This window comes from Astatotilapia calliptera, chromosome 14 (assembly GCF_964374335.1).
Source record: "Astatotilapia calliptera chromosome 14, fAstCal68.1, whole genome shotgun sequence".
Taxonomy (NCBI): domain Eukaryota; kingdom Metazoa; phylum Chordata; class Actinopteri; order Cichliformes; family Cichlidae; genus Astatotilapia; species Astatotilapia calliptera.
Genome location: NC_137435.1, coordinates 8,912,456 through 8,923,895, shown reverse-complemented (window position 1 = coordinate 8,923,895; position 11,440 = coordinate 8,912,456). Strand labels below are relative to the sequence as shown.

Sequence of the window (11,440 nt, the reverse complement as noted above, 5' to 3'; positions counted from 1 at the left end):
TTTAATAAAGACCGCTAGTCTGCTTTTGGCGTGTTTAAACGAAGTAACTTGCTCACATATCTTATTGCAAGTTCTGCTGGGGACATACGCAAAGTCACGTCTAATACATAAATAGCACCACATTCTTTTACTAAATGAAACTGAGCGTTTATCCGACGCGACATTCTTTTTCCACCCAGAATGACACAAACCACGTCCATTTAAAACCTGGCTAACGCGTTCCGGAGGAGAGATATCGACCAATTGGCTGAGTGGAGGGCGTGGCTCTCCTTACTCCAGCTAGGCAGGAGTATGAAGTTTGGGCTATCAGTGCACAGCTACTGTGAGAGAATGGTGCACCTCAGTGCTCACAGGTGCGTGATATTATCCAACTCCGATTTTGTACTCTTGCAACTTTAACCGAGGTACGCGGTTTACAAGGTTGCATGCACAAAGTTGAAGGTGTTTCCTCTGCAGTTCCACTCTACAAATGGCTTGGATTATTCACCCGCATCTGCACGGGACTGGCGCCGCTCTGATTCTGCTCGCAGTGATTCTGACAGGTGATGTGGTTGCACAGGTTTTTGACAGCTATGGATTATCATACGCTTTGAGGGCTGAGCTGTCAGAAGACACGATATTGGTTGCCAATAATGGGATACGCGTGCCTTTCGGGAGATCAGTCTTCATTGATCCCATCAACGATTTGGTTATCCAAGTTCAGCCCGGTGATAGATGCAGCATAACAGTCCTAGACAACGATCCTTTGTCTCAAAGGCCTGGACACCTGTCTCCGAAAAAGTTTCCGTGTGAATTTGGTCCCAATGACGTGAAGTATTCTCACTTTGGCTCTCGGAGTCCCCCGAAGGATAGAGTGAGGTTACAACTCAGGTACGACACGCAAACGGATACAATTATAATACCTTTTATGATGGAGGTGGAGGTTATTTTTACACAGCTGGAGGTGCTGACGAAAAACATGCCGCTCACTGTTGAAAAACTGCTCGGCACAAGTAATCCCATCGATAAGAAAATTTTAGAATTCACCTATGATAGAAGTGCGCATCAGTGCAAAATAGCTTCCCTCTCCAGTGGCAATGTGCTGCCCAGGTATGGAAAACTTGTGGATGAAGAGAGCCTCGGAACAATGGTGGACTGTGATGAGTTTATTAAAATGAACACCCGTTATCAGCACACTTTCGCTTTGAAGTCACCTAACAGAGATTACATTCCGATGGTTGTGGAATTACATGATAAAGAAGGCAATTTGCTCAAGCAGGAATTTTTCCAGATTCTGGTCAGAATCAAAGAGGGTGAAGACAACATACCTCCTAAACCCAGCTTTGTTGCCATGATGATGATGGAAGTAGATCAGTTTGTAATGACAGCAATAACCACGGATATGCTGGCTGCAGAGGATGTCGAGTCTAATCCTGATGAATTAATCTTCAATATTACATCTCCCCTGTCCTTTGAGGAAGGCTACATAGTAAGCACTGATGATAGGAATTTGCCAATAACCTCATTTTACCAAGGAGACCTCAAAGAGCTGAAAATTGCCTACAAGCCCCCTGCTGTGGATTCGGACACTGAGAGGATTTTCCAGATTGAGTTTGAGGTTGTGGATGGAGAGGGAGCTGTGTCAGATCCTTTTGCTTTCATGATTGTTGTAAAGCCTATGAACACGCTGGCCCCTGTGGTTACTAGGAATACTGGACAATTGCTGTATGAGGGTCAGTCCAGGCCTCTGTCCAGTTCACAGAATCTGGAAATCAGTGATGAGGATAATTTAGAGAAAGTCAAAATGACTGTTATTGATGGCCTGAGGCATGGTGAATTGACTGTTCTTGGCTCCAGGAGGAAATTTTTCACCCCAGCTGACCTTGATGCTGGTGTAGTAATTTATCAACATGATGGCAGTGACACGTACAGTGATAATATTGTTTTCAGAATGACAGATGGCACAAATGAGGTGGAGTTTCTGTTTCCTATTACTGTTGTGCCGACAGATGACGAGCCTCCCATTATAAATGCCAACACTGGTTTGGTTTTATTCAAAAACCAAATGATGCCTATCACCTCGCTTATGCTCAGTGCAGCAGACATCGACTCAGAAGATTCCACAATTAAATTCACAATCGAGCCTCCTTTTTCCACACTGGGACAGGTGATGCTGCGTCAGTCTGAGGCCCCAGAAGACCCATCAACCTGGAAGTTTAATACAGAGGACGAAATGTATGAGAAAGTAGTGACTGAATGGCTGCAGCAGGATATTACTGATGGTAAACTGTTTTACAAGCACATTGGACCTCACAGTACCAGCACAGTCATGGATCAGTTTGTGTTTACGGTTCAAGATGACAATGACCCACCAAATCAATCAGGTCAAAGCTCATTTGACATCAAAATTCTCCCTGTTGACGACCTTCCACCTGAACTGTACCCTGGGGCGACGCTGCAAATGACTGTGCATGAGTATCAGCTTACTTACTTCCGAAAGAAATTCCTCCGTTACACTGACCTCGATTCAGACGATCGTGATCTCAAATATACAATCGTGCAGCCACCGACAGACACAGATGAGAACAGCCCTGTTGTACTCGGAGCTTTGGTATTGACTGAAAATCCAAACACCGAAGTCACAACTTTCACTCAGGCTCAAATCAATCACCACAAAATAGCTTACAAACCACCTGATCTTGAGCTTGGAATTACCACTCATGTTTTGCAGTTTAGATACACTGTTGAGGATGTTTCTGGGAATACTGTAGAAGGGGTTTTCACTATATTTTTAAAGCCTGTGGACAACAAGCCGCCTCAAATAAAGAACTCTGGATTTACTGTGCTTGAGCGTGGCAGACATATCCTTACGAGTGCTGAGCTGGACACCTCTGACACAGACACGGAAAAGAAAAAGATAACCTTCACCTTAACTCAGCCACCACTGCATGGTCAGGTCCAGTTTACATTCATTGATATGACCAAAGGAAATGCTTTCAGTCTAGAGGATATTGCAAATGGCCTAATTTCATACATTCATAATGGAGATGAATCAACAGTAGATTCCATACAAATAGATGTCAGCGATGGGGTGCACATAGTCCCAATTACTATAAAGATCAATGTGAAGCCAATTGATGATGAGGCTCCAACTATAAGTCTTCCTGCTGGCACAATTGGCTCCTACATAGATGTACTGGAAAATGGAGCAACAGAAATCACAAGTAATGTCATTCAAGGAAGAGATGAGGACACAGATGACCTCAGATTAACCTTCATAGTTGAAGACCCGCCGTCATTGGGTGAAATCCTGGTTAGAGGTGTTTCATCGGGCACATTCACCCAAGCTGATATTATTAATGGCTTTGTGGTCTATGCTCACACAAGTGGGGAGATAGGCTCAAGCACAAAGGAGGACTTTTTCAATCTCACTTTGACAGACATGTCTGATGAGTGGACTGTCGGAGGAAATAAGATCACAGGTGTCAGAGTGCATGTCACCATTCTTCCTCTGGACAGCCAGGCTCCAGAGGTCTTTGTGGGGCCGCAGTTCACTGTTGTTGAGGGAGAGAAGCATGCCATTCAGATTCTCCACATAAGCGCAGATGATGTCGACACCCCCAGCGATGACCTTCTATGTACAATCATCGTACAGCCGACTTCAGGGTATGTGGAAAATATTTCCCCAGCCCCAGGCTCAGAGAAATCCAGGTCTGGAACAGCTATTAGTGCTTTCACCATCAAGGACATCAAACAGAATCACATTTATTATGTTCAAAGCATTCACAAAGGAGTCGAGCCAGTAGAAGACAGGTTTACATTCAGATGCTCTGATGGCATCAATTTCTCTGAAAGGCACTTTTTCCCCATCTCCATAATCCCCTCTAATGATGAAAAGCCAGAGATTTACATGAGAGAGTTTGTGGTTATGGAGGGCATGAACATAGTTATTGACACTCCCATTCTGAATGGTGCTGATGCTGATCTCCCCTCTGATCAGCTGACATTCATCATCACCAAACCCCCCAAGCATGGATTTATTCTCAATCAGCTCACTACTGGCACCGTCCCTGTGTCTAACTTTACCTTGGATCAGATCAGGGAGGCCTCCAGCTACGTGTATGAGCATGATGACTCAGAGACCACAGAGGACAGCTTTGATATTGTTCTTACAGATGGAAAGTTCAGTGTGGAGAAAACAGTCATTGTTATGATTATCCCTGTGGACGACGAAACCCCAAGGATGGCAATCAATGATGGCCTTGAAATAGAGATAGGTGATGTGAAAGTCATTAACAGCGATGTTTTAAAAGCTACTGATCTGGACTCTGAGGATAGCACGCTAACATATATAATTCGATACGGACCCAGTCAAGGGTATTTGCAAAGAGCGACGCCTTCAGGGACGTTGCAAAATATCACAGTTGGAATGAATATTACACAAAGCGAGGTGGATCAGGGTCTGATTGTGTACATCCACAATGGACAAGAGGGAATTCGAGACCTCATCAAGTTTGATGTGACTGATGGCATCAACCCTTTGATTGACAGATACTTCTATGTTACAATCGGCAGCATAGACATGGTTTTCCCTGATGTGGTCAGTAAAGGTGTATCTCTTAAAGAGGGTGGCAGGGTTACTTTGACAACAGACCTCCTCAGTACCAGTGACCTCAACAGCCCAGATGAACACTTAGTTTTCACAATCACCCGGGCACCAGTCAGAGGACACCTGGAGTGCACAGACATACCTGGGATGCCCATCTCATCCTTTACACAGCTCCAGCTGGCTGGCAACAAAATCTACTACATTCACACATCGGATGACGAAGTGAAAATGGATAGCTTTGAATTTGAAGTGACTGATGGCTATAATCCCGTGTTCCGCACTTTCCGCATCTCCATCGCTGATGTGGATAATAAAAAGCCTGTACTGACGGTACACAGTCTGGCAGTGACAGAGGGAGAAAACAAACTCATCACACCTTTTGAGCTAACAGTTGAAGACAGGGACACCGTTGACCGTCTCTTGAAATTCACAGTCACTCAGATTCCAGTTCATGGTCGCCTGCTCTTTAACAACACCCGGCCTGTCACCTCATTCACAAAGCAGGACTTGAATGAGAACTTGATCAGCTACAGGCACGATGGCACAGAGAGTACAGAGGACAGTTTCTCCTTCACTGTCACCGATGGCACTCACACAGACTTCTATGTCTTTCCCGATACTGTATTTGAGACCCGAAAGCCTCAAATGATGAAGATTACCATCCTCTCCGTGGATAATGGTGTACCACAGATTCTGGTTAATAAAGGTGCTCCAACACTGCGGGTTTTGGAGACAGGCCACTTGGGCTTTGTGATCACTAGTAAGACCCTGAAAGCAGAGGACAGAGACAGCATTCAGGACTCTGTGACCTTTAGGATTACTGTAGCCCCAAAACATGGCTACCTTATCAACCACGCCAGAGGAAATGCAACTATCAACAGCTTCACGCAAGGTAAGAAGGCTGCTCTTTAAAACTTTTCAGTCCTGTGACATTCTGATGGATTTGCAATCTCCTGCAGTAAAACTCACGTAGAAGACTTTTCAAAATATTCGGAGCAGTCTGATGTGAATTTAATCTTACCCTGCTTTTACTTAGACTTTTAAATGGCCTTACTCCAATGGTCTTAAAAATCATAAACTTTTTGTTTTCACTCTAGAGAGCGCCTGTTTACAGAAAGAAGTATGCTAGTGCCTCAGGCTGACTAGTTCGCTCTGGAGGAGAGCATTTTTCAAACAGTGCCTAAAACATTTCACTTTGGAGGAAACTTAGGGTGGTTTGTGCTTTACCAGAGGAATATAACAGTAGACAAGAGAATTACAGACGTGATGATAAATAATGTGAACATGCAAACATGTCAGAGGGAGAGAGATGCGGTATTCTAGCTCCCAGCAAATCACTGGCTTTGTAAATAACATGGTGCAGTACAGAAGTTACATTTCAAACAGACCAGAGGGGTGTCTTGGTAATGGTAAATATCAGGATAGCAGCCACAGTCAATATTCACGTATTCCCTGCTTTTATTTACTAAGCCACTGTGAGATGCTTTCCCCTAGAGGCCTGTTCAATATTTCAAGAGTTCTCACAAGAGTAAACAGACAGTAAATAAAGACACTATCTCCTGGGCATTTGAAAGTTTAGGCTACACATTTGTATGCATCTGTCCCTTTGAAGGGAGATATTCTGACATAAAATATTGAACGCAGCAAGTGGAAACTTTGCAGTTTTTAGTGCTATAAGGAAGCTTGTCTAGCACCACGCTATCAAGATGGCAAGCAGACAGACTGCTGTGATGGCATCCCACGAGTCAAGCTGGTCTTAATGTCCGGCATCGTTCAAGAGTCTTATTTGTTTACAGCCCTTTCAGGCAGTTCTTTTTGCTCGGATTCCCCTGGTGCTGTCAGCGTGCACATTTAGGCACACAGGCACAAAGACACTGACAAGTAGATAGGAACAAACTGAACATATTTTGTTAGTTGTTTTTGCCAAATAGCTGATGCAAAATTTTGTGAGCAGGATTTTTCTTGTACTTATGTAAATGTGCTCTTTTTCAGCTGAAATTGACGACATGAGCATATGCTATATTCTGAGGGATGGGGACAACGCGACAAACGACATCTTTCATTTCTCCATTGAGGACAGCGGTAAGTTCCTCAATTTAAACATCCACTCTTGGAGTTATATTGAGTGATAGCTGTTAAATTTGAAATGAGTCTGTGACACGCTCACTTTTGAGGATGTTACAGTGAATTTGTCACGCTGTTGCTGTTTAATAAATTCAGATTTCTCTAAGAAGGGTAAGGCTTGAATCCACTCAACGATGTGCCTAATTAGGCAGAATTACAAATCAAAAGGCATCTGCAAAGATTGCAGAGATTTCCATTATTTCAGCTTAAGTAAGTGAGATAACAGGCATGCAGTGAAATAGAAGGAAAGATGTACTGTTTCTGGGTAGCTTTTGTTTATGCTCTGGTGAATTTCATTCCACCAGCATTTCGGAGAAAAAAGGAATATTAGATCTTTTACGCCTATTAAAATTTTATTCAAATATTTATTAGTATATTCATTAGTTTGTCCTACTGCAAATGATGCCATAGGTAGGTCAGTCTTTTAGCACCTAATGTAGTCGCTCATTATTTTTTAGAAAGTAATGATTGATTTAGCCAGTTACTAATTAGTAGAGCTGTAGATATGTAATCAGACGCAGGCTCTGTGAATGGTTTGAGGCAATCATGCCGGTGTTGCCGATTAGCAGAAGCAGTGTGCCTGACAGTGTGTCCTTTCTGCTATCCTTCAGCTGTGATGAGTGAGCACAAAGGACGGCTCTAATAGGGGCCCTCTTTTCCCACAAGCACCTCGGCGAGCTCCCATTCTCATTTCTCATTTTCCGTGCCTTCGGTTTGATATTTGACAGGTTAAAATCAATCTCAACAGGTGGATGGGGCGCTAATAAGAGATGACTCAAATGCAGGAGCTGGTACTGAATATCAGCAGTTGAGCCCATGCAGATTTTTTTGTTGTTGAGTGAGGGCTCAGTCCCTTATTATTGTCTCACTTGGGCTTTCTTTTTTTGTTTTGTTTTAATGGATCTCTGTGGGCCTCTCTTCCTCTTTGTCACTTTCTTTCTCTGTGTACCTTGCTTGATGCTTGATGACACACATATCCCCACACTGGTAGTTTATCTTCCAGACTGGCAATTAGATTCACTCCTTTCAGCGCTCACTGCGAGACTTCAAAACAGCTTTTGTCTTATTCCGTCCTCAATCATAGTTATGTCCTCAAACAAAACAAAGCATAAAATGGCAACTATCAGATACAGTGCACCTCTCTAAAATGTCATTCTTTGATATGAAAATTGTACTTTATAGTGGCACCTAAAGAGCTTAACAAATTGATGAATGATCTCATTGGATGGCTGATCCATAAGGACTCACCACGTACTGCAGTGCAGTTTTTGAGGCAATCAGTGAAGATTTTTTTTTTTTAATAAGATTTAAGCTGGGCTGGTGGCTGCCCTAAATCCCTAGACAGAGCCTGCAGCTCTTTGAACAGCCGTGTTGTGGAGGAGCTGAATGCCGTACACTGGCACACAGCTGCACTATGTCATGTTCAGCAGTGGAAAACATTCTCTTTCTCGCTTCAAGTTCATTGGGAAATTTACCAAATGCACTTGGCAATGCTATGAGTGTGAAAAGTTGCTTTTCATGTTGCAGCTGTTCAGTGAGATTCCACGGGTTTATGCCAATAGTTGTGACGAACTGTGAATGTAGTCACATTTTCGAGTATGCGCCTGCTGCTGACTTCTGATTACCATAATTTGTGTGCTTAAGCGTGCTGGTCATTGTTTAAACAGCACATGTGCAAAGCTATTGGATTTATTTATTTACTGTTTTTCCCTCTTCCAGGTGAGGTCATGTATTGGGTTTTAGTACACCACACAAAGGCCTATAGGATTTCTTCTGGTTCCATTGTCAGTCCAAACATAAAGTGACTGTCTGCACTTATTACAGGGCAGTACGCTAATTTACTCCCGGCATGTATTCTCACAAAGGAGGATGAATGGAAAGTGCAAAGCCATTCATTGTGCTCCATCTAAATACTTATGGCAGTCTCACTTCTAACCACAAGCTTGCTTTAATTGTAGAAGCTGACATCATAGTTTTCCTAATAGATGGGTTGTCTTGTTAACCAGGGTACAGTGTTGGATTTTAATCTGAGCTGCCAGAGCGTCAGTTCCTCTTTGCAACAATGTATTTTCTGACTTCTACATGTTTCTAATTGTAAATGGTGAGTTCAGAGCCCAAATGTGAAACTGTGCTAGACCTGACTCGCTCTCATCCATTGTGTAGCACAGTTATATTAGAGTATCGACTAAAGTAATGACCTGTGCTTTAAGCAGGCAGATATTTTGTTTACCTTGATTAATTATGTTTGTGCAATTTAGGCGGTTTCACTTGATTAACTCGGCCACATAAAGAGAGGAGATGGGCTTTTTACTACAAGTAAAAACAACTGGGCCACATCCCAAAGTGCTTAGCATTTTTAATTAGTGAATAGAGTTTCTTACAAATTACAACTTTTAATCCTGTTAGTGTATAAAAAACAGAATAATATTGAATTTACTTCCAAATTATGCTGCATTTTATGTGCAGTGGTCTACAAATGATTTGTGCATTTTTTTTTAATCTGATTTATTTTCCTCTTGAATTTCTTTAGCATCTTAAAGTTGATACTGCTGGCTTTTAAAGCTGCATTTAAGGTGTTTTTGCCAAAAAGGAGACCACAGGATGAATGTTACCAGTGATGCTTGTGTATAATTTTTTGTCATCCTTGTCAGAGCTTTAAATTAATCATTCCAAATGACTAAATTCACACATTTTAACTTGTAGAGATGTCTGCTGTTTTGAAGAAACTGTTGCCCAAATGGAATGTCGATTTTTTTCGGAGGGGGGGTTGTATCTGTGTGCCTGTATGTGTGCTGCCCTTGTTATTCTAACTCAGTTAATTGTTGTGTTTTGATGGACTCCAGCTCTCCCCTTGTCTCCTAGGGATTCAGTTGCATTCAGGTGAGCTTACCTGAGCACACACGAGCCCTCGCATTCCCAGGCAGTTGTTTATGGAGCTGATTCCCTGTCTGCTTCCAGCCAGTCAGTCAACCTCACAAATGTTCTTAATGACAGACACAATGTAGTACTCTTTGTTTTTTATTCCAGGCGCTCAGTGCATTTTTATTTTTTATTTTTATTTAAGTGAGCTACAAAAAGGCAGCAAAAGATCATTAATAGTTTGGGAAAAGAAACGTATTTTTAAGGTCAAACTCTGCAGGCATGCACAAAATGTCCATGTTTTCCTCATTTGACTAATGAGACTCGTTCGCTGTAAGAAGCATAGAGTATGTAAGTCAATAATTTCTAGTGAAATGGGTCAGCAGTGAAAAGAAAAATAGAATCACTTTCTGTCTGGAACACATTTTCTCACATGGAAAGAGACAATAGGGTGCATGTCTGCAGAGCCCACCTCTACAAGCGTGTTTTGTTTGTTATTTCTTCTTCGTGTAACAAGATAAGTTCAGGTCACCGTGCATACCTCGACCTAATAAATCCTCCAAACCATTTTTCACCTGCAGTAACATCTGATATGTATGTTGTCAACATAACTTCCATGTTATCGGTGTGTAATCTCTTGTGACAATGGGTGCATACTCCATCTTCTTTGTCTCCCCTCCTAATTCCAGGCTTGGGGGGGGGGGATTATCTTACTCCCCATTGCGTGCTAGAGTACAACAAAAGTAAGTGTAGAACATGCACTCACATGCAGTTGTGAGGTTAGTATAGCTATATGCTATAATATCCCCATCACCGCACAGGAGATGACTCTGCAGTTTTGCAGCGTTTCTAGCCTGCTATTAATGAAACTGTCTCTTCTATACTTTCTTGTGGGGTATAACATTCCTCTGTCCTTGGGACCACTGGTATGAATCATATTCATAAAGTATGCTTTAAGCTTCAGCAAATTACATAGCTGGTCTCGTTGTAGTGATAGTTTAAAGGGGTTTCAGGGTGTTCGGTTTTCTTCACAGTCCAGCTGTGCTGCAGACAATAAAATAGGTGAAGTCGTTTTATTGTTATGGAAAAAGCATTTAGTGATAAAACATCTGGGCTTTGATTACAGAGCTGTTCCTGAGGCACAGCTGCTGCACTTTGGGGCTGAAAAACTGAATTACAGAATGGATTTAGACTAATCATTTTAGTTGGAGAGTGATTTGCGTCTCTTACCGGTCCCTTATGTCGTCAGCAGCTAACTTTGTGTTATAATTTTCTCACTAGTCTGCATTGCAGTTATATTTGCAATGTTTACCACCCAGCAGCAGCCTTCTCTATTCAGCACAGCATAACGAGGTGTATGTGCAAGTTTGCTTTCCTTTAATGTGTGTGTGAAGCGTAGAGACGACTTAAATGAAAGCATATCCGCAAAGAGCTGCTGCGACTAACCAAACAGATGAAAAACCTGTGCTCATCTGTGAGGGGATCAAACATTCGCTGTTATCTAGCAGTCTTGAGCCAGCGAAATACTTTAAAAAAAAAAGATTAAAATGCTTTTATTGATGATGAAAAGATGATAGTAGAATTCTCCGAGGCAGGAACGCCTAAATATGTTTCAAGAGGTTTCATTGTTCTGAAATGATTTAGGCACTGAATAAGCCAATGAATTCTCTTTTTTTTTTTTTGTTCAGATTTCTTTGCCCAAGTCTGTTGGATCACTTTCAGGCCGTCTGTTAGTGCTGTGCCTCCTTTTTTTTATTGCTGTTCATTTTGCTCCTGAGTGCAGATTACAGCTCCGTATTTACAATCTATATTTAGTCCAAAAGGCATATTCTGCTGCCTCAAATGCATCAGAAAAAGAGAACACCAAAT

The 11,440-nt window shown here is 42.2% G+C and overlaps 1 protein-coding gene across 2 annotated transcripts in view; it reads left to right on the top strand.

Moving 5' to 3' along the window:
- The first annotated feature begins 278 nt into the window (after positions 1–278).
- The window catches only part of frem2b (FRAS1 related extracellular matrix 2b), a 48,267-nt gene continuing 37,105 nt past the window's right edge, over positions 279–11,440 (top strand). For both annotated transcript variants that reach the window (XM_026191459.2, XM_080289196.1), the window contains exons 1-2: positions 279–5,480; positions 6,581–6,670. In XM_026191459.2, the coding sequence (XP_026047244.2) occupies positions 470–5,480; positions 6,581–6,670 (5,101 nt within the window). In that variant the 5' untranslated portion in view covers positions 279–469. The remainder of the gene's footprint in view (positions 5,481–6,580; positions 6,671–11,440) is intronic.